The 24,651-nt window shown below is 38.0% G+C and overlaps 1 protein-coding gene across 1 annotated transcript in view; it reads right to left on the reverse strand.

Annotated features, from left to right (window-relative positions):
• LRRC72 (leucine rich repeat containing 72) overlaps positions 1-24,651 on the reverse strand; it is a 135,565-nt gene that overhangs the window by 103,915 nt on the left and 6,999 nt on the right. The window contains 1 exon segment of the mRNA XM_066353926.1: positions 24,183-24,191. Coding sequence (XP_066210023.1) covers positions 24,183-24,191 — 9 coding nt within the window.

Below are 24,651 nucleotides of genomic sequence, written 5' to 3' on the forward strand. Positions count from 1 at the left end.
GCAGTAAACTCTATCTTGGCAATATTTTTTTGGCTATCTCTATGAAGGTAATGGCAACACAAGCAAAAATAAGTAAATGGGTGTATTTCAAACAAAAATGCTTTAGCACTGCAAAGGAAACCACCAACAAAACAAAAGGACAAGTGGGAGATATTCACAAGTGACACATCCAATAAAGGGTTGACATATAAAATATATAAAGAACTCATGCAACTCAGTAATAAGAAAATAAATAATCCAATCAAAAATGGGCAGAGGATCTGAAGAGACATTTCTTCAAAGAGTACATACAGATGGCCAATAGACATAAGAGAAGATGCTCAACATCATTGAACATCAGGAAAATGCAAATCAAAACCACAATGAGATAACACATCTCCCCTGTCTGAAGGGTTATTATCAAAAAGGCAACAAACAATAAGTGTTGACAAGGCTGGGGAAAAAAGGGAACCCTCATGCCCTGTTGATGGAATTGCAAATTGTTGCAGCCGCTATGGTAAACAGTATGGAGGTTCCTCCAAAAATTAAAATTAAAACCATCAATATAATCCAGCAATTTCACTTCTGGACATTTATCTGACGATATCCAAAAGACTAATCTGAAAAGATACACAGACCGCAGTGTTGTGTTCACTGCAATGTTATTTACAATAGCCAAGATACAGAAGATGGATAAAGAAATTGTGTTATTGATACACAATGGAATATTACTTAGCAATAAAAAAGAAGGAAATCTTGCTAATTGCAACAACGTGGATTGACCTATTGGGTATTATGCTAAGTGAAATAAGTCAGATATAGAAAGACAAATACCATATAAATTTATTTATATGTGGACTCTAAATATACAAAACAAGTGAATAAATAAAGCAAAGCAAGCTCATAGATAAAGTGAATAAACTGATAGTACCAAAAGGAATGGGGGCGGAGGAACGGGTGATAAATGTAGAAGGAAATAAGAGGTACAAACTTCTAGCTATGAAATAAATGTCACAGGGATACAATGTACAGCACAGAGAATATAATAAATAATATTGTAATAACTTTGTATGATGAAAGAAAGTTACTAGACTGAACATGGTGCTCACATCATAAAGTATACAAATATTGAATCTCTATGTTTTGCATCTAAAGCTAATGTTTATGTCAACTTACTATAGTTTAAAAATTTTTTAAATAAAAATATACTGGAAATAATTTTTCTTTTAAAATTATTTTTATGATTAGTAGACTTGTCAAAATGAGTTGAAGCCTTTATTTATTTTTATTTTTTATTTATTTGTTGTGACAGAGACAGAGAGAGGGACAGATAGGGACAGACAGATGGGAAGGGAGAGAGATGAAAAGTATCAATTCTTTGTAGCAGTACCTTAGTTGTTCATTGATTGCTTTCTTATATGTGCCTTGACTGGGGACCTACAGCAAAGTGAGTGACCCCTTGCTCAAGCCAGCGATCTTGGGCTTAAGCCAGTGACCTTTGGGCTCAAACCAGTGACCACGGGATCATGTCTATGATCCCACACTCAAGCCAGTGACCCTGTGCTCAAGCTGGTGAACCTGTGCTCAAGTTGCATGACCCTGTGCTTTAGCTGATGACCTTGGGGTTTTGAACCTGGATCCTCTGAGTCCCATTCTGATGTGAAGCCTTTATTTTTAAGCAGCTATAATCTTAGCATTAAATCTCTCAAAAGAACCTACCTTCTTGTATAATAAAGTTGTTAGAAATTTTATATAAATTTTTGTTTAATTATTTAAATATTCTCACATTTATAAGTTGCTTTTTATAGTTCATCCTCTTTCAAACCTTGATTTTAACATAAAAATTCCCGTCTTTTGGTAGTTTCCCCATATTAGATGGAAATATTTTTATTGCTGATGATAGCATGAGTAAAGGAAATAGCTGTAGACAACTTCAGCAAACAAATATGTAGAGATTTGTTCATCTGGGACACTACACATTGCTTTTAGCCAATATGTATGTAGATATTTAAAAGGAATTATACACTTCTGAAAATTGCCATTATAATTCATTTGCTGTGAAAACGGGCATGTGATTGGATGATGCCTCTGGCTGTGTGTGGTAATGTCCCGGCAAAGGAGTCTCCAGAAACTGGAGAATTTTATGGATTACACCAGATGGTTGCAGTGATATCATGCAAATCATGCTGATATTGCATAACTTAAGTTGGTTCTCAGTCATTACCATATGTTTGAGGCTAATAATTTTTTTTAAAAGACTTAAATTGCATTTGTGTAAGTGTATGTTATATCCCTACTTCTCAACCCTTACAGTGGGGGGAAATCCAAGAGGATGCCTTCAGCAGATGTTGGATTTGGAACAAGGCTCTTTTCGATCATTGTGTTCTTCTGGAATTAAGATATTTATGATTCAGTAATATTATTAAACTGAAACAGGTGTGGTTCCTGGAGATTCCAGGTTAAAGATTTTCTGTTGTGTTTTATCACCTCTTTCATTACCAGTAGTAACGATAAGCATATTCAATGGGAAGATGAGCACATACCGGAGCAGCTGCATGCTGAGCTGAAATGAAGAGCTGGGAAAGGCTGATGACAGGGAGAAAAGGCTTGTAAGGACACACTGTCAGCACCATAGCATAGCTCTGGAAGGAGTTCTGAAAAGCCACAGTCTCCCGGGACTGCTGCCCAGAATAGGAACCTTCAAACGCTGTGCAATCAGGCAATGAGAAGCTCTATCTTCCCCCCTTTCCTGGTAAAAACAACAAACAAACAAATACACAAAAAACCTTCCTCTCTCCAGCTCTTTCTCTAACTACCCATCCCTTACATTCTACTATTAGGTCATTATTTAACATTTTTATTTCTCTCAAATACAAACATCTCTGGCAGAGAAAACACATCCAAATAAAAAGTTTGCAACCTCGCTGCCTACTAGGCCCAGTGGGTAGGGAGCAGGGCAGGGGAAATGGTGGAGACAACGGAGAAAAGCCCCACGTGGAAAGGGCAGCTTCAAATCTGCTCACGCAGATGGCACCAAAATTCCACCAAACATCCAAATCTTTTATATGAGTTTTCCTAATTTTTAAATACCAGCAGTGGATTTTTAAAATCCTGTATTTGACAAAATATACAAAGCAAACCGTCCATTTACTATGTCAGTTTATGGGCCATACAGGATACTTAAAGACTTTCAGTCAGAATTCGGAGACCTTAATTCTAACCTCAAGTCTACTACTTCTAAACCGCCTTGGGAAATTCAGGTAAACTGTAAATTTCCCAAGATCGGAGCTGGCATCTATGTATTAACATCCCAAGAGGAAATAGACAACACACTCAGAATAAGTTAAGGAGGCTGTATTTACTGGTGGACTAATTATAAGAGTGGGGTGGGGGATAGGAAAAGCACAAGCAACCACCATACAGGAGCCCAGGGCTAGCGATACCCCTGCGGTTACGACCACAGACCCTAAGAACACAGGGAAGGACAAGGTTGTCTGAGCCTGGAAGCTGAGGGCACACATTGGGAAGAGCGGTGTCTGTCTCTATGGTCAGTCAGAGAGGAGTCAGCGAGAGGAACCCAAAGCCAGAGAGCCAGGCGAATGATATCCTTGTCACTCTCCTCCCTCCTTCTGACTGATGTCTTGCCAGGGGTCTCCACTGGCTAACTCTATTGGAGACCTTGGGCTTGGGGACTGGGGAGTGCAATCCACATTGGCCAGCCTGGGGCAGAGGGCAGGGTGAAGAGCCGAGGAGGGATACATAGCTGCCTGGCACAGTCTCCTTTGGCATACTCTTCTTTACAACATTTGGAACAGTGTACTGCTTTGAGCAGGCACTGAATAATTACAGAATCTTTTTTTTTTAGTTTCTAAAATGTAGATATTTAAGATCTGGCCAAGGTTCCTTTAACATTAATGTTCCAATTCTATTATTTTACACTTGAGATAAGAATCTGAAAGAAACATTTGGAGACATCCTGAGAGCTTTGGATGCTCTACCTTAAAGTTCAACATTATGTACCTCCAGAAATAAATCAACCTATTAAAGCCCAAAACACTCAAAAACTGAGATAATACTTTTTTTTAAAAAGCAATATCTCATGTAGCACATAAAAAACAAGAGCATGATTTTAAAACATGTAATGATTTAAAACATGTAATGTTTACCCATTTGCATTGTACCCTCCAGCGGTCATCAGTTTAACCCACAAACTACTTACTATAGATTCCTATAGAGTCTGAGAAATTTTCACTTATTTACTTTCTATGGATAGAGTGGAGGATAAGGCTTGGGTGTTTGTTTCTGTTATTATTGTTGTTACATGACTTATTAACAACATGTCATTAGAACATGCAGTCATAGGTGAATCAACTACTAATCAATTTCTGTTTGGGAGTTTGTCTCATGAAAGCCATTCAACCTTTGAACTAGCAACTTGGAAGAAGAAACCAGCTATTCCACAAACTCATTACAAATCAACTCAGAATGACTCACAAAATATGACAATGCTCAGCAAAGGCATTATCTAGAATACAAATATTATCAGCTTATTCTTCAGCATTAGAAAGGAAAGCATTTGAATCTGGCAGTGTTTAAGATTGGCCGCCACTCTATTTTATGATGATAATAAAACTTCAGAACTAAAAGCCTAAGGTTCAAAGTCTATGTATTAAAAGGAAGGTAGCTACATAACTCCTAAATGATTTCAAAACATGTAATGTTTACCCATTTGCATTGTACCCTCCAGCGGTCATCAGTTTAACCCACAAACTACAAGAGGTTGTAAGAGGACATCGTCATGGTTCCATAGGCAGCTGGTCTCCTCGCTGGAGCAGTGATGGCCATATCACAGTTTCACGGAGTGGGACAGATCCAGGGAATGATGACAGCAGGATGCCAAGACACTTTAAATACACATCAAAGTCAATTTTGAAACTTGGCTTAGGTGTGGAATGATGGGAAATGAAGCACTTGGCTTTCAGAATTTCAAAGACTCACTTTAAGGGGAAAGCACTACATAGATAAAAGACGATGAGAAAGAATGAACAGCTGCGCCAGGCTTTGCTTAGTGGCTCTACTGCTGAGCACAGCCTTTAAGTGTACAAAGATAAGAAACACTGCCAATTTTGCAACTTCTCCTTTACCTACATCTGAAGACACAGAAAGAACATCTGTGACTGCCTAGTTCCCTTTTCCTCTTATTCCACTCCTTTACACCTGAGAGGCCGTATGTTGGGCTTAATCCAGTAAAGATAATATTACTTGATCCAAACAAAGGTTCTAGAATATTAGGATCCACGGAATGGGAATACAAAGAAAAGATTAAATGGGGAATCCATTCAAAGTTCATTTGTATTTTATTTAGCATATTGTTAGATAGTATTGCATAGTAGTCAAGAGTATAGGCACCGAAGCTGGAACACCTGAGTTTAAATCCTGGCCTTGACCTTAATAGCTGACTATTTTGAGCAACGTATGCCTCAATTTCCTCATCTGTAAAGATGGAGTAATAGTCCTAGCTGGATAGCTTGGCTGGTTAGAGCGCTGTCCCCATACACAGAGGTGGCCGGTTTGATCCTGGCAGGGAACATACAGGAACCAATTCGATGTTTCTGTCTGTCTCTCCCTCTATCCCTTCTGCTCTCTCTAAAAAGAAAAAAGAAAAAAGAAAAAAAAAAAACCAGAGTAATAATATTTACCCGAGAAGAGTTTCTGAACATAAGGGCTCATAATGTTAGTTGTCACTGTCATGCTGAGACCAGACAGTTGAGTGGTGAAGAATGTAGACTTGGATAGGGACGTGGCCTTCCCCAAGCCCCTGGTCTCGAAAGTAGAAAGGAATGGGGCCGAGAGAAGCAGAGGAAAGCAGGAAGAGTTAGCAAGGTGAGAGAAAGCAAGGTGCAAGGCAGAGAACAGAACCATCTGTAGAAGATATTCTGGATGAATCTTATTTAATTTTAAATACAAATAAAAAGCTTTTGTATTATGGTTTTTTGTATTATAGTTTTCAAAGAAGGGTTTCTCTCTCTTTCTCTCTCTCTACTGTGTCAAGGCCTCTATCCATTTCTTTTTTTGAATCCCCCTTAGTTTGCTTTTCTTGGCTGAGCTGTCATTTCCCATTTATTTCATGTATTTATGTGACAAAAAGTTGATGTAGGAAACATTTTAACACATTTACTCTCCTTTTGTCCCTGCACTTAACACTGACTACTATTGTTATTTGCTATTTTACTCATACGTCATTTCAGGGCTTACCCCCCTCATTTATTTCTTCAACAAAAGAAACAGAGCAGTTTTCACTTACTTCACTCCTATTTTTTTCATAATTCCAATACAATATGTTATTCATATCTTCAATGTTTAGACTATTCCACTGTTTTCTCATAATTTGGGTTAACTGATGGCACATAACTCTCTAAAGCCATTCTCTAAAATGTGTTAATGTTTATTTTATTGATTTAGAGAGAGAGAAAGGGAGAGACAGAGAGAAAGAGAAAGAGAAATATCCTGTATGTGCCCTGACCAGGGATCAAACCAGCATCCTCTGTGTTTTGGGGTGATGCTCGAAGCAACCAAGCTATCTGGCCAGGGCCCATTCTCTAAGATTTTTAAACATGTTCTCCTCAAGAAAAAAAAAAAAAAGGGTTCTGAGCACAATTCTTAAATGCACACTTACTTATTTACTTATATATTACCATATTAGTGTATTATGTACATTATGAAACCCATTTAGAAGTAGAAATTGAATAAAATTAAAAAAATTAATACATATTTTATTCCTGTACTCCTATGGATCAATAAATATTTAAAAATACTAATACAAAAGAAGAAAAATAGCAAGTGGACTTGACTATATTCTCTAAAAATAATTAATACCATATAATTTTGAAAAACTTATATAATATTTTATATTTTGATTTAAACTATGCTTCCAAGCATTTCTTATATATTTCTGAATCCCTTATTCCTACTCCCTGAAATGTTCTGTTATCAGTAATTGTGCATTACAAATTACAGTCTCCTTTGAGGTCACAACTTGATTAATCTTTCCCTTATTTACTAAGTTCTTTGTCATATGTATTTTCTTCTATATGCCAAGATGGTTTTATGGAGGGGTAACCAGATGACAATTACGTAAATGGAAATAATGTATTTAACACCATTCTAAAGAGCAATGGCAAAATTCCAGGAAAATATGCCTGCTGTATTTGGAAATATATTTTATCCTTGGCCTTGTAAGAACATATTTAGAAAAAGTATAAAGAGAGGCTTTGTTGCTGAAGATTCTTTTTTTTTTTAAAGTATAAATAAATTTTTATTTTAATGGGGTGACATCAATAAATCAGGGTACATATATTCAAAGAAAACATTTCCAGGTTATCTTGTCATTTAGTTCTGTTGCATACCCATCACCCAAAGAGAGATCATTCTCCGTCACCCTCTACCCAGTTTTCTTTGTACCCCTCCCCCTCCCCCTCCCCCTCTCTCTCCTCTCCTCCCCCCACCCCCCCATAACCACTCCACGCCTGTCCATGTCTCTTAGTCTCGTATTTATGTCTCACCAATGTATGGAATCCTGCAGTTCTTGTTTTTTTCTGATTCACTTATTTCACTCCGCATAATGTTATCAAGATTCCATCATTCTGCTGTAAGTGATCCTATGTTATCATTTCTTCTAGCTGAATAGTATACCATGGTGTATATGTGCCCCATCTTCTTTATCCAGTCTTCTATTTTTTTTTACAGTGATTAAAAGCCTTTAAGCAAACTCTTGGCCAATACAGCAAGAATCCATAAAAGAGTAGTGTCCTTAACATGTTCCCCAAGTCCAAGTTGGCCCCATCATCACGCCAAATTCCTGAAAAATGCAACCCAACCCCAGTTCAGTCTGTTAGGAGCTGTCACAGGGAGCAGGAGTCCAGGAAAAGTCCACATCCAGGAAAAGTCCTCATGGCACTGGAATTGTTGTCACCATTCTATACTTTGCAGCTCATGTCCAAGTCCCAATGACCGCCACTTCTAGCTGGTAATGATTCAGGTAGACTGGAAAAGCCACTTGCAGCATGTGTGGAGATGGAGCTTCTGTTCTCCTCTGCCTGGAGAGATGAGACCAGGGTGCTTTTCCCTGGAGCTCTGTGACTGTGGCATGGTAAAGAGAACCTTGGGATACACTAAGCTGAGTGGCAAAGATAGATTCATAATAGAAGTTGGCAAAAGGGGGAAAGAGAGCTCTAAATTAGGAGTAGGTCCCAGCCTGAAATATGAGTGGGGCATTGAGGTAGGAGGGATAAAGGAAACACTATATATTAAACAAAGCAGCAGAAAATAGGACTATCAACACCCACAAGAGAGATCTTTGAGGGAAGAATAAAAAACCTGACTATTCAGGCAAAACATAGTTAAGTGGCCCTTGTGCAAATGAGATCAGTTTACCTGCTTCTTGTAAGAAATACCCTGGGCTCGTCCACAGTGTCGTAGATGGGGCCGACGGCCCTGGGCACCTTCAGCCTTCAGTGGTTAACCCCAGCATTCTGGGCAAGGTTAGGTCATAGGTGGCTGGAGCAGGGCTGGAAGAGGTTGAACCCTCCCTTAGAGGAGCGAGGGGGAAGCCTACCTTCCAGTGTCCCTGTTTCCTCACAGCAGAGGCGTGTAAGCCTGGCAGGCTTTAGCTCAATGACCTTCCTTTCCACTATTGAAGCAGGACCCAGATGGCATCCTATGAGACTCCTTTGGGGCGTTGGAGCCTTTAAGGGTGTATCCTAAAAGCTGGTAGTTCCCCTGATCTCTATTGGGTTTTTTCTGCCTCTAGGTATCTTAAAAGCCATGCTCAGAAGATCTCGCTGAGGGGTTTGAGGATCCCCATCTGCCTATATAAATATTTTCCATATATCTGGAGCTATTTGGAAAAAGATAAAACAGTGTTATTAGCTGGATCTAATAAAGAAGGTAGTAGTTTGCAGGCAAAAAAGATTTGGTGTCTCCTGTTCATCAGCATTCAAAAGAAATGTAAAATTTTTTTTTTTTTAAGTAAGAAGCATGATATGGTAGACCCGTAGGAGTTCCAGGATATGACTACCCCCTTTTAATTTTTTTTTTTAAATTGACCTTAAAATGTTTGCTGAGTACACTTTAATAATATCTTAACTTTAAAGATTGTAAGCATGATAAAATACAGTAAATGCTTTTGCTCCCTATGCAGGAGCATTTTCAGTTTAGCCAGTTTAGGAAATCCAATAATAGAAGAATGCATACAGACCATGAGCTATTTATAACATGCTTAGCAGCCTCTCCTGTCCTGACAGAGGTTACTATAGATCCGGAATATGTATCCACTGTAATGTGGACATACGACTGTTTGTGAAGGTATATGAGTAACATCCATCTGCCAAAGTTGCCCTGGTAGGTGTCCTTGAGGGTTAACTCCAAATGAAGGGGCATTTGGGTGCAAACCCAAGGGGTATAGCACCCCTTGGACAGGATTTCCCAATCTGCCGTGCTGCTTCCCGAGAAAGTTGAAACTGTTTACACCGGGCTGCAGCATTCTGGTGATGAATAGTATGAGACTGACTTGCTCGGTCTGTTATGGTTGCTCCATATAATTTTCTTTTGGGTAGCTTGATCAACAAGGGCATTCCTAGGCCCTGGCCGGTTGGCTCAGTGGTACAGCATTGGCCTGGTGTGCAGGATTCCTGGGTTCGATTCCCAGTCAGAGCACACAGAAGAAGCGCCCATCTACTTCTCTACCCCTCCCCCTCTCCTTCCTCTCTGTCTCTCTCTTCCCCTCCCACAGCCAAGGCTCCACCAGAGCAAAGCCACCCTGGGCACTAAGGATGGCCCCATGGCCTCTGCCTCAGGTGCTAGAATGGCTCTGGTTGCAACAGAGCAACACCCCAGATGGGCAGAGCATCCCCCCCCTCCCCCCCGTAGGCATGCCAGGAGGATCCCGGTCAGGTGCATGCGGGAATGCTGAAGATTCTTTCAACATAGTTTACTGGCATAAAAAGTAATGAAACTTTTTATACCAGTATACTTGTACTATGCTTGGCACATTTGTTTCATACCCTTGAGAAGCATTATACTCCTAATTAATGTCTGTATTTAGTATGGACATTAACTCTCCATTTGTTTCTTTTTTATATTAGAAAAGGAAGGCACACAAGAAACATTAGAATTTTCATTTTTATGAATGAAGAAAGCTTCATTTTTTACTACTTTGTACTAGAAATAAGATAAGAGTTGGTAAATTTAAAATAGCTGTGCACTGTTAATCCCTCCTTTCCCCTCTGTTTTGTTTTTGCTCTTCATAGGTGAAGCTACTGTCACATACAGGTTAAACCTGCTTTGATTAGTAAGCTGTTTCTAGTACAACAGCAGCACATAAACCTTGGATTAGCAATAAAACTCTTTGTAATGGAGATAGAAATAATATTATTATTGGATGCCTACCTTATTTGTTGTCTCTATAACCTGAGGCACATAATCAACCATTTCGTTATACTAGGTTTTATATACATCATATTTTTTCTTCAATTACACTGAAATTTCTGGGAGAGATAAACCATGATTTGTATCATCTTTATAGCTCTTGCATAATAGGTTGGTACCCTCGGGATGAAAAACAGTTTCTTTTGTTTTCCAAACCAGAGAATTCCTTAGAAGATGTTGGGATTGACTATTGCTATGAGACAGGCAGAGGCTATTGAGACCATCAGATAGCAAGATGATCAGAAGTGCCACCTTTTATTCTTCCCAGCGTGGGGAACATCCCCCAAGCCATGCCAGGGAGGCATGCGTGCAGATCCACCTTCCTGTTGACGGTGGGCCTTGCACAGTCTCTGATTCCCAGCTGGCTGGGTTCCCCCCTAACAAATGACGCTAAATAGACAGCTGTAAATTAATTAATAAAAAATGAAACACTCGGTGAGGTTTGCGGCGAGAGGCAGGCAGCTCAATACTACAACTGGGTTCAGCATATTTCAAGGATTTCTGGAAAGTCTATTTCTTGTGGATGATGCTTTTCCTGTTTATTTTTTTCCCTTATTTTTTTAAGAGTCATTATTTCAAAGCAATGGTATACTTAATTATCTACTATATCTCTGGATTCTGTAATATAGTTCTTTATGGAGAGAAAAATCAACATCCCAAGCAGGGTTTTGAAACTCAGACAGATAGCTACTTATAGTATATATGCACTGACATTGACACAAAGACTCATTGTCTAATAAAACAGAAGAATCTCAACGATGTGGATGAAACAAAGCAGGTTTTTGTGCAAGTCTAACTGATGCATGCTCTCTTGGATAAGGTTTTCTACATCTAACTAGGGTTAGTTGAGTCAGGCAGTTATATTATAATGGTTTTATTTCTTCTTTCTTGGTCCTAAGCTACTTTTAGAGATGTTCATAGTAAATATTGTTTTGAGCCATTTCTAAAAAGTTGTCAATATTAACACATTCTTTTTAAAATTATTTTTTATTTTATGTGAGAAGAGGGGAGGCAGAGACAGATTCTTGCTTGTGCCCAACCGGGATCCACCAGGCAAGCCCGCTAGGGGGCAATGCTCTGCCCATCTGGGGCCCTTGCTCTGTTGCAACTGGAGCCATTTTTTAGTGCCTGAGGCCAAGGTCATTCTCAGCGTCAGGGGCCAACTCACTCCAATTGAGCCACTGCTGCAGGAGAGGAGGAGAAGAGAGGGAGACACAGAGAGGGAAATGAGAGGGGGAAGGGTGGAGAAGCAGATGGGTGCTTCCCTGTGTGCCCTGACCGGGAATTGTACCTGGGACTTCCACATGCCGGGCCAATGCTCTATCACTGAGCCAAACATCCAGGGTCTATTGACACATTCTTTTAACTTGATAAAACTAGAGAGAGCTTAGCCCACCCTTCACTTTCACCCTTTTTAACTAAAATGTTTTATTTCTTGAAAATGTTGTATTTTTCCATTACAGATGAGAACTGAAATTTAATAGGCTTTAACAGTGATGTAAGTAAATAGTTTACTCTCACACAAGATCTAGCATATTTCTGGGAAGACAAAACATGGCACATAAAAAGGTGTTAATAATGAGATTAAATAAATAGAAAGGATCCCATAGGCGGACTCCCAGTCTCGCCTGTGAACTACAAGATATTATAAAAGTCATCTGTGGGCCAGGGTTTACTCTGCAACCTAATTTCTCTGACAGATCTAAGGACAGTTGTTGATTTTTCAGTTTATTTAGCTTTTTACTTGTTAGAACAGAGTGTGCCTTCTAGGCTCTTTGTATGCCTACTCACAGTCCTGTGTTGAAGACTCTCTATACCTAACGTGAACTACCCTCTTATCAACAGACAAGTTGCCCTTGCTATGGCACCTGCCCCTTCTACCATCCTCTGGTAAAAAAAAGCCGTTATCAATCTGTACTTAGCTAATGATATTGTATCAGTTAACGATGGCTTAGATACCACTGCATCACATACAATAGCAAGCACTTTAGATCACACATTTGAGGGTTTTTGGAAGGGTCGGTATCCATTGATCTAGATGGGGTGTAGATTAGCCTGGTTGGCCTTGGCTCATTTATACATCTAGAGGTCAACTGTAGTTCTGCTGATCTGGGTTAGGCTCAGCTGGGGCAGTGGGCTCTGTGTGACATGTCTATCAACTTTCTGTGAGAACTGGGCTGCTAGCTAGGGTACCTTGTGGTTATAGGGGAGACTCGAAAAAGAAATCTTAACAGTCCAGGTGCTTTTCAAGTTTTGATCACTCATCACTCTGACATCCCATTTTTCAAAGACAGTCACACAACTGAATTTAAAGTCAAAGGGTGGGGAAGTGTACTCCCTCTCAATATATTGGAAGAAACTGCAAAGTAACATGTGAAAGGGTGTTAATGCCAAAGAAGGAGTAAAGATTTAAAGGTATTACTAGAATCTACTACACATATCTTTGTCTGAATCCAGTCTATGTCCTAGATCTTGGGACAGTGCAATGATTTAACCCACCTTAGAGTATTTGGTTTGTTGAGTAGGAACATATTCAAAATTGCATTGACTTCTTCCCAATTTTTATTATATTCACTATAAAGTACCTATTTTTTAGATAAGACTTCAAGCATTATTATTTGTCAACATATAGTTTTATTCATTAGAGCAGAGCTATTTGGTAAAAAGAAACAAACAAATAAAAAGTCCATCCAAAAAAAATACACTGGTCTTCAGAACTGATTCTGATCATACCATGTGAAAAAGAGTGCAAATCTCATCCCAAAGATTTGCAATCTAAGCAATTTTACATACCAACAAAAAATAATTTGTTCTATTTTAGCAATGAAAAAACCTGTGTTTTGGGTGGTGATTATAATAAAAATATGAATATTATACCAATAAAATAAAAAGTTAATACTGTTCTTAGCAAATTCATTAAACAAATGAAATAGTCATTCAATCCACAGTTTTAAAGAATAAAACAAATAATATATACTTATGAGTCCCAAGAATACTCTCTTGTTTTAATTTAGAAATTTAATGGGGTTACATTGATTAGTAAGAGTACATAGGTTTCAGGTAAACATCTCAATGGCTTCTGAACTGTTAATTGCATTGTGTGCCCATCACCAAAAGTCAACTCATTTTCTGTCACTATATATTTGTTAGGAAATATTTACCATTGGAGTATAACAACTTAGAACACAGGAGTATTCTGGAGTTTTGCTAGCCTCTGGTAGTCTTCTATTTCTTCAATTGGGTACTTGTTATACAGTTGTATATAATTTATAAAAATTTATTGACTTCTACATGAGAATATGTGTACTTTCCTGCATGGGAATTATAATTTTATCAAAAATTGTCTTTCTTCTTAAAAAAACTGACCATGAGTAGTTTACAGTTTAGAAAGGAAGAAAAATAAGCAAATAAGAAAATAGATAAATGGCAATAAATACAATAATGGAAGTAAAAGACTGCAACAAATATTAATCAAGTGTCTACAATGGAGAAAGCACACTGAAAAAAATCCTTTGTTTTACAATCACAGTCAACACAAGCAGAACATTTGGCAATCGACACTGCCATTTTCTTCTAAGGGTACTTGTGGAGAAGAGGTATCTTGTCGCTAGTGAAGGTTGCTGTAGACTGGTCAGTTGATTGCTGTGATTTTTCAGTAATGCAAGATTATGCAATGCTCCTTGAATATTCTTGCTTTAAGAACTATAATTATTCTATCCAGCATGCCTATGACTGTACTATCCCATTCTGCTAGCATATGTTCTCTTTAGTATCTCCTTTGTCCTGTAGGAGGTACTGTCAGCATCATCTGAGGACTTACAATGGGGTAGGTGACTTTAGGCACATCTGGGAAGTGCGACTTTGGCTTCATTATGGACAGAATTAATTTAGACCTATTAATTAATTAATTTTTGCTAGCTGAGATCCAGATAGTACATAAATCTTTTTTCAGTCTTCAAAAGCATTTTATTCTTGGTTATATCCTTAGGTATCTGGGAAATTTGTTGCATATATTTAATAATTAGAGTAAGATCTGCTACTTAAAAAAAACATTGTATTGTAGTAAATAAATATTTATAGATTAAACTCTAAATTAAGTTCTACTTGAGCCCAATTTAGTCATCCATCCAAAGAAAGTTGAATTATGCCGATCTGTCTGTGAAATATCCCTGACATCCTAACATATGAACAAGAGTCAATATCTAAGACTTTATCATCATTTTTTCCTGTAATTAAGCTGTTAGCAGAAAAATTCATTTTCTATAATTATAGCAATTTCTAAAAAGTACAAAATGTGTTTAAAACATGCTGTTAATGTGTAACAGGCTAAACAACCTCTAAGAACTGTAACCCTGGCTGATTAGAAAAGAATTCACCTCCACTTCCTCAGTGCTACCACATTTCTGGCCTTGGTCACCAGATCCCTACGTGTTATTCTTTGTCAGTTCACATCATCCGCATGAGAATCAACTGACCTTGACAAATTGAGTTCTCCAGTCTGGTTAAGAGACAGCGGATTAAAGTCCCCTTTGAAAAGAACAATGTTAAACCAACTCTTTACTAACTAGGATTTAATTATCTAGTTCTTTTTATCCAGGACTTTTACATCTCCTCTTCCCTCACTTCTTACCTGTTGTCCAATTCACACCTCATTGATTGACTCACCAAGAGGGGGTCAGGGTGAGAAAAAAGAAAGAAATTTACTTGGTCAGTTGAGTAACTAAATACACCTCTGGGTCAGTGTGGGATTAAAATAGTTTAACAATTGATTCTCTGCCCTAATTACCATTTTAAGTATAAAAAAACAATATACTGAATGGTAGTTTATTATTTCATGCATTTAACATTTAAATAAAAACAATAAAAGAGGTATACAAAACTAGATTATAAGAGTTTTAAAATATTAATGAATAGTAAATAATACCTGACAAAAAACAATACAACTGTTATTTAAGATATTTCCATATTGCCTCTTAATTGGCATCCTCACTTGTAATTTTTTTCACATAGGGATGGAATGAACATTACTCTGGGTGCTTAGGATATGCTGTTGCACAGATGAACATTAACAAAGGAGTAAGGAATGTAAGTAAATTTGTGATTTCTACATTGGGCGGCTGCCCAGGCACCCACCTTAGAGAGAACCCTGATTACAAGTGCCATTTTAACAACCAGTTCACTGAACTCAACAACAAATTAGGTATTGGCTCTAGTGAACCGGTAAGAACTGGCTGAATCTGACATCTGCTCTGGGCCACTCCAGAATTTTACGTTATACATCTTGTAGAGATGATATTCTACTGTTTTAGAAAAGTACTATTTAGGAGAGTGAAAAAAATTGTATCTAAGTTTTGAGCCTTAGAGAAAGCACATTTAAATAATTTGCCAAAAAGTCAGTATTTTCTAATCTTCAAATTCAGATTCAATTTCTGAAAGTAAATATAATGATATCATGAATGGTTAAATTCTAAAATTCATTCTACAACCTCTCTGGTTTGTATGTAAAACAATTTAATGGGTTATAAACTTAGAAAAAGTATAATTAGTTCAAAGAAAGGTAGATCCTTAAGAATGGATGCATTTATATCCAAACATAGTGACTATTTTTTTTTTTCAAACATGAAATCATGGTCCTCAGAAAAATAGAAGCTTAGATAGAGCTGGGTTTTAATTAAAAGAATGCCCATTATTTATACCCGTTTAAAACAAATATGCATACACACAAACATAAAAGAGAAATTACAGTGTAATTTGATTACAGGGGGAAGTTTAAAAACATGGAAAGAACTGAGCACCAACTGAACACTTCAGTCTTTTCAGTAAGACAACAATTGGGGAAAACTTTGACTGAATGAAGTCAAATCAATGGTGGTGTAAATAATACAAGATTTTGAGTACATATACTCTTCATTTCCATGAGCTCTTTAATTCATTAATCCAACAAGTATTTATTGAGTGCCTGGCAGAAACCAGGCACTGTCCTGGCCCTGGAGATGCAGTGGAGAAACAGAGTAAGTCCTTATCCACAGACTTTCGTTATGGGACAAAATGTCTAAGGAACACCACTATGGAACAAACTCACAGGATCACCAATAGAGAATAGAATGTAAAAATGCCTCGCTGATTAACTGCCAGACTCCCAGCACTTCTGTGGGTGGCAGCTTGATTGCCTAGACAGGTATAAATCAAGCATTCTCTCCAGTACATGTTTTGCCTTTTTACTGATAAAAAGTGCTTGGGGGGACACAAGTTGGTACTGGTCGGAACCCTCAAAACCACCACCTTTTTGCTCAAAAGCACAAGCAGTTTTGAGAACAGAAGGCCACCATCCCTTAAAAAGCTTTTCTTTCTATTTTAAAGCATTTGTTATGGGTAAAGCACTTTATTAGATACGGAAGAAAATGCACCTAAAGCATAAAGCAGGGAGAAATCTTTTGTTCCAGTCAAGTACAATTTATCAAGAGGTGATAGGGCCATAAGAAATAATCACCAATGTTAGCATAGAGTTCTTTTCAGAGTTCATGACACTTTTATATATATAAAATTCACATAATTTTATTCTGAAAACAACACTGTTAGGTAGGGCAGGAAAGTGATACTATTATGCTTAATTTATAGAGGAAGAAATTGAGCTCAGAAAAAATGAATGACTTTTTCACAAAATACAGACAGCGATAAAGCAAGTCTTTAATTTGGTTCTTCTCTTTTATGATCATTTATGTTTTCTATCATAGCTTGCTCTTTTCCACAAGAATGTTTTTATATATAATCATTCATTTATTCATTCCTTCATTTGTTCGTTCATTCATTCATGTATTTATTGAACATATTCTATTTGCCAGCAGCTGTGAAAAGTCCCAGGAATACATAAATAAATATTGTCTGCTCTTAAGGTGTTCATGCTTCTTTTAATAACACTTTATCTCTTACAGAACCTTCTCACAAAAATGATACAAGCATCACTACATCCTCTACATTGTGTCATTATTAGTTCTATGTTGCACGTAGAGGACTTTATTAACTCACCTAAGATCATACAGATCAGAAGGGCCCAGGAAGTTTTGGTTACTACTTAAATGTTAAAACGAGTACAGAACTATAGAACATTGGCTCAAACTTGGCTGGACATGTATCTTTATCGCAAAAAACTTTTTCAGCATGCAGGAGCCACATAAATTAAGAAAATTTTAAATAGTATACATATATTATTATACCAATGTTAACAAATTACAAAACTCACAAAAATTTAAATTTTAAAAAGAGCAAAAAAGAAAAGCAAATACAAATAGAAGCTTTAACATTTAATGTCTGTGCCCAGATGATGATCTTGCATACTCTTGAGGGTATCTAACACTCTTTTTGGAGATGACTGTGATAACAGACAATGAATTTAAATGCGTATTAAAAGTCGGGGGCAGTCAATGTGCTTGGGTGGTACAGTGGAGGGGGTATTGAGTTCTGGCTATCGGTTACATTATAGGAGTGAATAATCAGCAATCTAAAATCATCTGCTCTTGAGACTCGAATCATAAAAGTCTCTATCAAACACTTGAGAGATACCAGTTTTTCTTAATTCCTTCTACCAGTTTGTTTCTGGTCTACACTTTTCAGCTTTTGACAACATGACAATCAAAAAGTTTGAATGCTAATAATTATAAGCAGGAAAAGTTTAAACAAATGAATGTCTGCCCCACAAGCCCAACAAGGAGAAATACATATATTTGATTTCATTCAAGTGACAAGCACACAAAACTCAATTAAAAAGGGAGTCTTTGAAACTTAGTAACATTTTATTCAATTCTCAACTAGCTATTAATATAATTTGTGCTGTCGTAATGACTGCACCACTTTTATGAAAACATTTAGTTTCCAATCATGAAGAAGAGATCACTTTCCCTCCCAGAATACATTTTTTAGTTGAGTATGATTTTAATTACTTTTTAAATAGTTTACACAAATTCCTCCTTCACAGAAAAGCATGTTCCACTTCAAATTTATGGCAACATTGAAATAAATTTTTTTTAAATCTTAGCTCAATGAATAGTTTTTACTAGAAAAAAAATGCAAAATTTAATTCATTCTTTCTTTGAAGAATCTAAAGCATGTAATTTAGGCATGGACAATTATTGTATTTTATCCCAAACCTAACACACACTAAAATCCTATACTTCTAAAATTAGTTCACAACAAACAATAGGATAATAAGTGGAAGTTCTGCCCGTTCCACCGCGTGACCCAGCTGGAGGAGGCAAAGTTTACAGTGTATTTTCTGAGCATGATTCTTCAAGAATTTTACAACATGGTGGTCTTGGTTTATAAATGTTAAGCTACAACAAGTTACTGAAGAAATGAAGTAGGATTTTTGAAAAAGGTCTCTATGTTCCACTAGGGATCTTTGAAAAACCAATTGAACATTTTAAAGACTTTTAAAAAGCCTTTCAAAGCCCAACAACAAAGGCCATTAAAAGTTGAATCGCTGTGCAATTTCTGGGAATATTTCATTATGAACAGAGGGTTCAATTTCAATTTATTTATTTATATTAGGCTTCTATTCGAGAACAATTGTGGCTAGTGTCAAAAAACATCAAAACGAAGAATTTGAAATAATAAAAATGTTGACTTCAGGTAATAAAGTGAAGTAACAATATTTGGAGGACAAATTTCTTTCAGAGGATGATGATGTAAGAGCCCACATTCAAAATGAAAAGAAATCTGAATTTCTAAGGCATGTCATAATTTCCAGTACCTCCTTCACTTCAGTGCATCTCATTCTCGATGGGACATTCTGCTGTAGGAGATACTGCTCATCCTGCTCACTGTTCCCTGAAGAAGAGTATAGTGTAACAGTTTGTCAGGCTCCGTGGGCCTGAAAGAGCTGCCCCTCACTATGAGGAGACTGAAAACAAACAGGACACACTCTCCTCCAGAGGCCAGAACAGGGTGGGCAGACCTGCCTCACGGCATCCCACTTCCTTCGTCAAGTTATCAATTCCAGGTCCCACGTCAGTCAAAGGGGAGCAGCAATAAGCTTTGTCTCACAAAAGCAGTTGTAGATTTGAAAGAATTATTGACATAAGCACATAATACTGTCCTTGACATGCCCTTCATATAATTAGCTATAATTGCCAACAAGTGTACGTCACCACAGAGTAAAAGTGTACCTATTTCTTGGTTCAGTGCTTAACCCATTCCGGGATAAGGCCCTGGGTTCACCCTGATGAATTACAAGTTGTTAAAGTAGGCTAGGTATATCACTGTGTATAGAATCTGGGATAGTGACTACCAACAGAGGGCAAGTCCTGGCCTGTCTTTGCACATACCCTAGTAGGCCCACGTCAGGCTACACATCAAAATCCATCAAAACCCATGATTTTTGATGTGTAGTCTGACGTGGACCTACCAGGTATGTGCAATGACAGACCGGGACCTGCCCTTTCCCTCCCAATGATATGCTTCTCAGGGCAAAGCTGTTTCTGCCGTAGTTGCTGTTGGTTCTACTTGCAGCGGCATCAGAAGCTGGACTACACGAGTTATGGCAACAAAGTCCCCCTCACTCCGGACTCCATCTGATTTTCCTCATCTGCTGGTAGGTTCTTCTACTGTGTTCTGGTCTGACACATACACTTATGCTGTCCTGGAACTGGAGAGAAGGTTCCCATAAGATAGGACTCAATCCAGGTTCACTCCCAAGCTATGAAGAAGCAATTCACAGTTCAAATGTGGCACACATGATTTCAAAGGAGGGGTCTAATTCAGACAAATGAGGAAACTGAAGCAGGACCCTTTGACCACAGGAAAGAAATTAGGCAAAATACATTTTTGCTCCCCTAGTATTACCACCAGAGGGTTGTTTATCAAAAAGTGATAACCAGGCAGCCATTCGGTTAGAACAAGTTTGTACATCCCTAGTAGATACTGGGCCCTTCGGCTCCCTTTTCAAGTTAGTGTAAGTTTAATGTTAGAAAATTCCTTGTTGGTTGTCTGTAACTGTAGGTGGAGAAAAAAAAAATCCCATATTATTTTGAAGACGTGGCTCTCTCTCTCTCTCTTTTTTTTTTTTTTTAGAATAAGTAGTCACATCAAATTGTTATACTCAGAGCTTACAATGTTCATTTCTGGGGTAATGGAAGCCACCCTCCCAATTTTTCATAGACTTTCAAAGGAACTGTATTGGTTATCTCTACTATTGCAAAGTCTCCCTGTATTAAAATAATTTCTTTATTTACTGATTTTAGCAAGAGAACAGAGGGGGAGAGAAAGGAAGAGAGAGAGAGAAAGTGAGGGAGAGCAGGAGAGAGGGAGATGAGATAGGAAGAAAGGGAGAGAGAAGGAGAGAGGGAGAGAGAAGGAGAGAGGGAGAGAGAGGGAGAGAGGGAGAGAGAGAGAGAGAAGAAGAGAGGGAGAGAGAGAAAGAGAGGGAGAGAGGAAGAGAGAGGGAGAGAGAGGGAGAGTGGGAGAAGGACAGACAAGAACAGCAATTTGTCCTGTTTGTGCCCAGACTGGGGATGGAACCGGCAAACTCGGTGCTTCGGGGACACATTCTATCGAACTGAGCTATCATCTAGCCAGTGGTGGGTTTTTTTTTAGTTTTATTGAATCTTAAATTAAGACCACCATGTGAAATAGTTTTAATTCTGATTAAAGTAAAATTTAACACATGATTGCAAAGAGAAAAGTGAAAAAATATGAAGAAGTGTCACACCATCATTTAACTCTCTAATAAAGTGCTAACCCAAATAGTATGGTTCTGAGGAGGGTTTCACATACAAGTGAGACCAAAAGTTGGTCACATCTTGGTAATCAGTTCTTGGTCTATCACTTGGGTTTTATAACTGTATAGTCTTCAGTAACAGAAACAATTTCTTAGGTATTTACTCACATTGCTAATATTTCAGACCCAGTTTTGGCTTTTATAATGGTAAAGAAGAGGGTTTTAGACAGTTATCAATGGCTTATAGAGAATAACCAGCAGAAACCAAGGATTCTAAAGAGCAGACAAGGGCATTACAGATTACCCTGCGAGTCTTCGACCTCTTCCTGTCTTAGGAGGAAGGCCAGGGAATAACCCTTTGAATCCTCTGCCCTGCTGTGGCCCGGAATCTATGGAACCTGTACCTTTTAAGTAGGTGTTGTTACTCTGATCTAAAGACATTTCCCCAAAATAGATGATTGGTAGAAGATTGTCTGCAAAGATGGCTACTAGCACTTCCTCCATTCCCTGTTCAGTGCATGCCATCCTTGCATCATCTCTCCTCTTCTTCAATTTGGGCCAGGCTTATAACTTATTTTGACCAATATAATGAGACAGATGTAATGCTGTGCCAATTCTGGGCATAGAACTGGAGAAGCCCGATAGAAACTACTTTTCCACTCTTACAGCCTTCCCACTATATAAAGACCAGACTGTCCTGCTGGAGGAGGATCGTGGGGAGGAGAACTGAGTTGTCCCAGCCAAGAGCCAAAGGGTTGGTCTCTGATTAGTTGATGGATAATGTCTCTGAAAGGATTAATCACATCAAAACAAGTGTTATGTCAGTTCTGTGACATTTAAAATAGTCATGACTCAGTCGCAGATCTTAGCAGGGGGTCTGTTCCACCTACGCCCAAGAGATGTGGCAATCCACCCAGGAGCCAAGCACTCGAGGCTGGTCAATGGGAGTTGACTTCAGGAAGAAGGGTGCCTGGAGGTGGGTACACCGTGGAAGGTAAGGCAGTTCTAGGCAATGAGAGAAACTCAAGATGCAGTCCTCTCCCAGGACAGAGCAGCCAGCTCTGGTCAGGGAGACTGGCAGGGCTAAGCCCAGAAATGAAAGCCACCAGTGAACTCCTGGCAGCAGAGCTGATACTGAGACAGCCAATTCAAAAGTTAGTAGAAAGAAAGAAGAAAGGGCCAAGGAGGCAAGAGCCCAGGAGGGCCAAAGGCAATAGAATGCAGTTTCAAACTCTGCCCAGGACCCGTGTGGGTTAGTATTGTGCCTATTTTGGTTACTGTACTAGAGCAGTTAATAACCATAGATTTTTTTTTTTTATAAAATTAAGAGAATATAATTGATAAGGAAAGATTTTTTAAAAAGAAACATTTTTTTCCTTTTTAATCAATAGTCAAGGTCTTGAGTTCTTTTAAGGAATAAATACAAGGAAAGGAAGCAGTATGAAGTGAGGGGTGAGGAGGATCAGTGCAAACTTAGCATCTAAAAACCTTTTCATCAACAAATGAAAACACAACCCACTGAATGGAAGAACATATTCACCAGTGATACATCTGATAAGGGGTTAATATCTGAAGTTTATAAAGAAGCTATATAACTCAACATCAAAAAATCCAATTAAAAAATGGGCAAAGGACCTGAATAGACATTTCTCCAAGGAGGACATACAGATGGTCAAAAGACATATGAAAAGATGCTCAATGTCATTATTCATCAAATTTAGATCAAATTAAAACCATAGTGAGATACCACCTCACAACCCTCAGAATGGCTATCAGCAATAAATCAACAAACAAGTGTTGACGAGGATGTGGAGAAAAGGGAACCCTTGTGTACTGTCAGTGGTGTACAGATTGGTGCAGCCACTGTAAAAAGCAGTATGGAGTCACCTCAAAAAATTAAAAATGGAACTGCCTAATGACTCAGTGATTCTACTTCTGGTAATTTATCCAAAGAAACCCAAAACACTAATTTGAAAGAATACATGCACTCCTATGTTCACTGCAGTGTTATTTACAATGGCCAAGATCTGGAAGCAGCCCAAATGCTCATCAGCAGAGAAGTGGATAAAAAAGTTGTGGTGCATTCACACAATGAAATACTACTACTCAGCTGTCAAAAAGAAGGAACTCTTACTCTTTGGGACTGCATGGAAGGACCTGGAGAGTATTATGCTAAGTGAAATAAGCCAGTCAGAGTGAGACAAGTACCAAATGAGTTCATTTATATGTGGTATCTAATGACCAAAATAAACTAACCAACAAAATAGGAACGGACTTTTATAGATACAGAAAACAGATCGACAGCTGACAGAGGGGAGTGGGTTTGGGGGCTGGGTGAAAACTGTGAAGTGATTAAGCCTAAAACAAACACACTTACAGACACCAACCATTGTACAGTGATTATCAGAGGGGAAGGGGCAGGGAGGAAGACAGAAAAGGGTCAAGAGGGAATAAATGGTGATGGAGGGAGAGTTGACTTGGGTGGTGAACACACAACACAATATACAGATGGTGTATTATAGAATTGTATACTTGAAACCTATATAATTTAATTAACAAATGTCACCCTAATAAACTCAATAAAACTTTCAAAACAAAAAACCTCACCATTTTTAGAGGGGGATAGTTTTAAGCATTCTAATTTTTTCTGAAGATGAAGTGGAAATTGGTTTTCAGGCATTTAGGTTTATATTCATTGGCATGTTTAATATTCGTGCATTTATTTCTTCATTCTATCCCTTATATCTTAAGCCAATTAGTGGTAGCCATGGTCACAAATGGAAGTATTTAATTTCTATTTAACTCATTTCTGTTCTCATACAGCATAAATCACACCGTGACCTCATTTCTTTCTCTTTGCACTCTGCCGCAATTTACTTCTACATGAAACATTGTCTTTCTGTTACCAATAAGTCCTTCTTGTTCAGACCAGTTTAGTTTATTTTTCTCCTAATTAGATTATACAGAATCTGCCCAAACTTGGATTCTTCTCCTTCTCCTCCTGCACCTCCTTCTTCTTTTAAAATTTTGGCTAGTCCAATAAGTACTCTATGCTAGAGAGCAATAGAACAGTTAAAAAATAAAACAAAACTTAAAAGTTTGTTTATATCCTCAGCTTCTTTGACCATCACTGAAGAGACTGTATTATCAGTGTGTCAGTCTTCTCTCTCTCTTCATTCATTCTACCTTCATCTTTCTGTACCCCTACCTCACCATAGTCTCTTTTGATATCCTTATGATCAAGTCTTGGTACCTTTTTGGGTGAGACATTATGAGGCAATGGTGGCCCACATTCAGATTCTAGTAAAGAGATCAATTCCTATATTTACTCTATTCTTGGCAGGGTGGTGGTGGTCATATTGTCATATTCAAACATCCACATTCTTCATAAAACAGATATGTCTTTGAATTCTCTGGAAACATTTTCTTCTTAAAACCTAGGCTTTTTCTCCTTTAAATCTTGTTTTAGTAGTGAG

The sequence above is a fragment of the Saccopteryx leptura genome, chromosome 12, assembly GCF_036850995.1.
Source record: "Saccopteryx leptura isolate mSacLep1 chromosome 12, mSacLep1_pri_phased_curated, whole genome shotgun sequence".
Classification (NCBI taxonomy): Eukaryota; Metazoa; Chordata; class Mammalia; order Chiroptera; family Emballonuridae; genus Saccopteryx; species Saccopteryx leptura.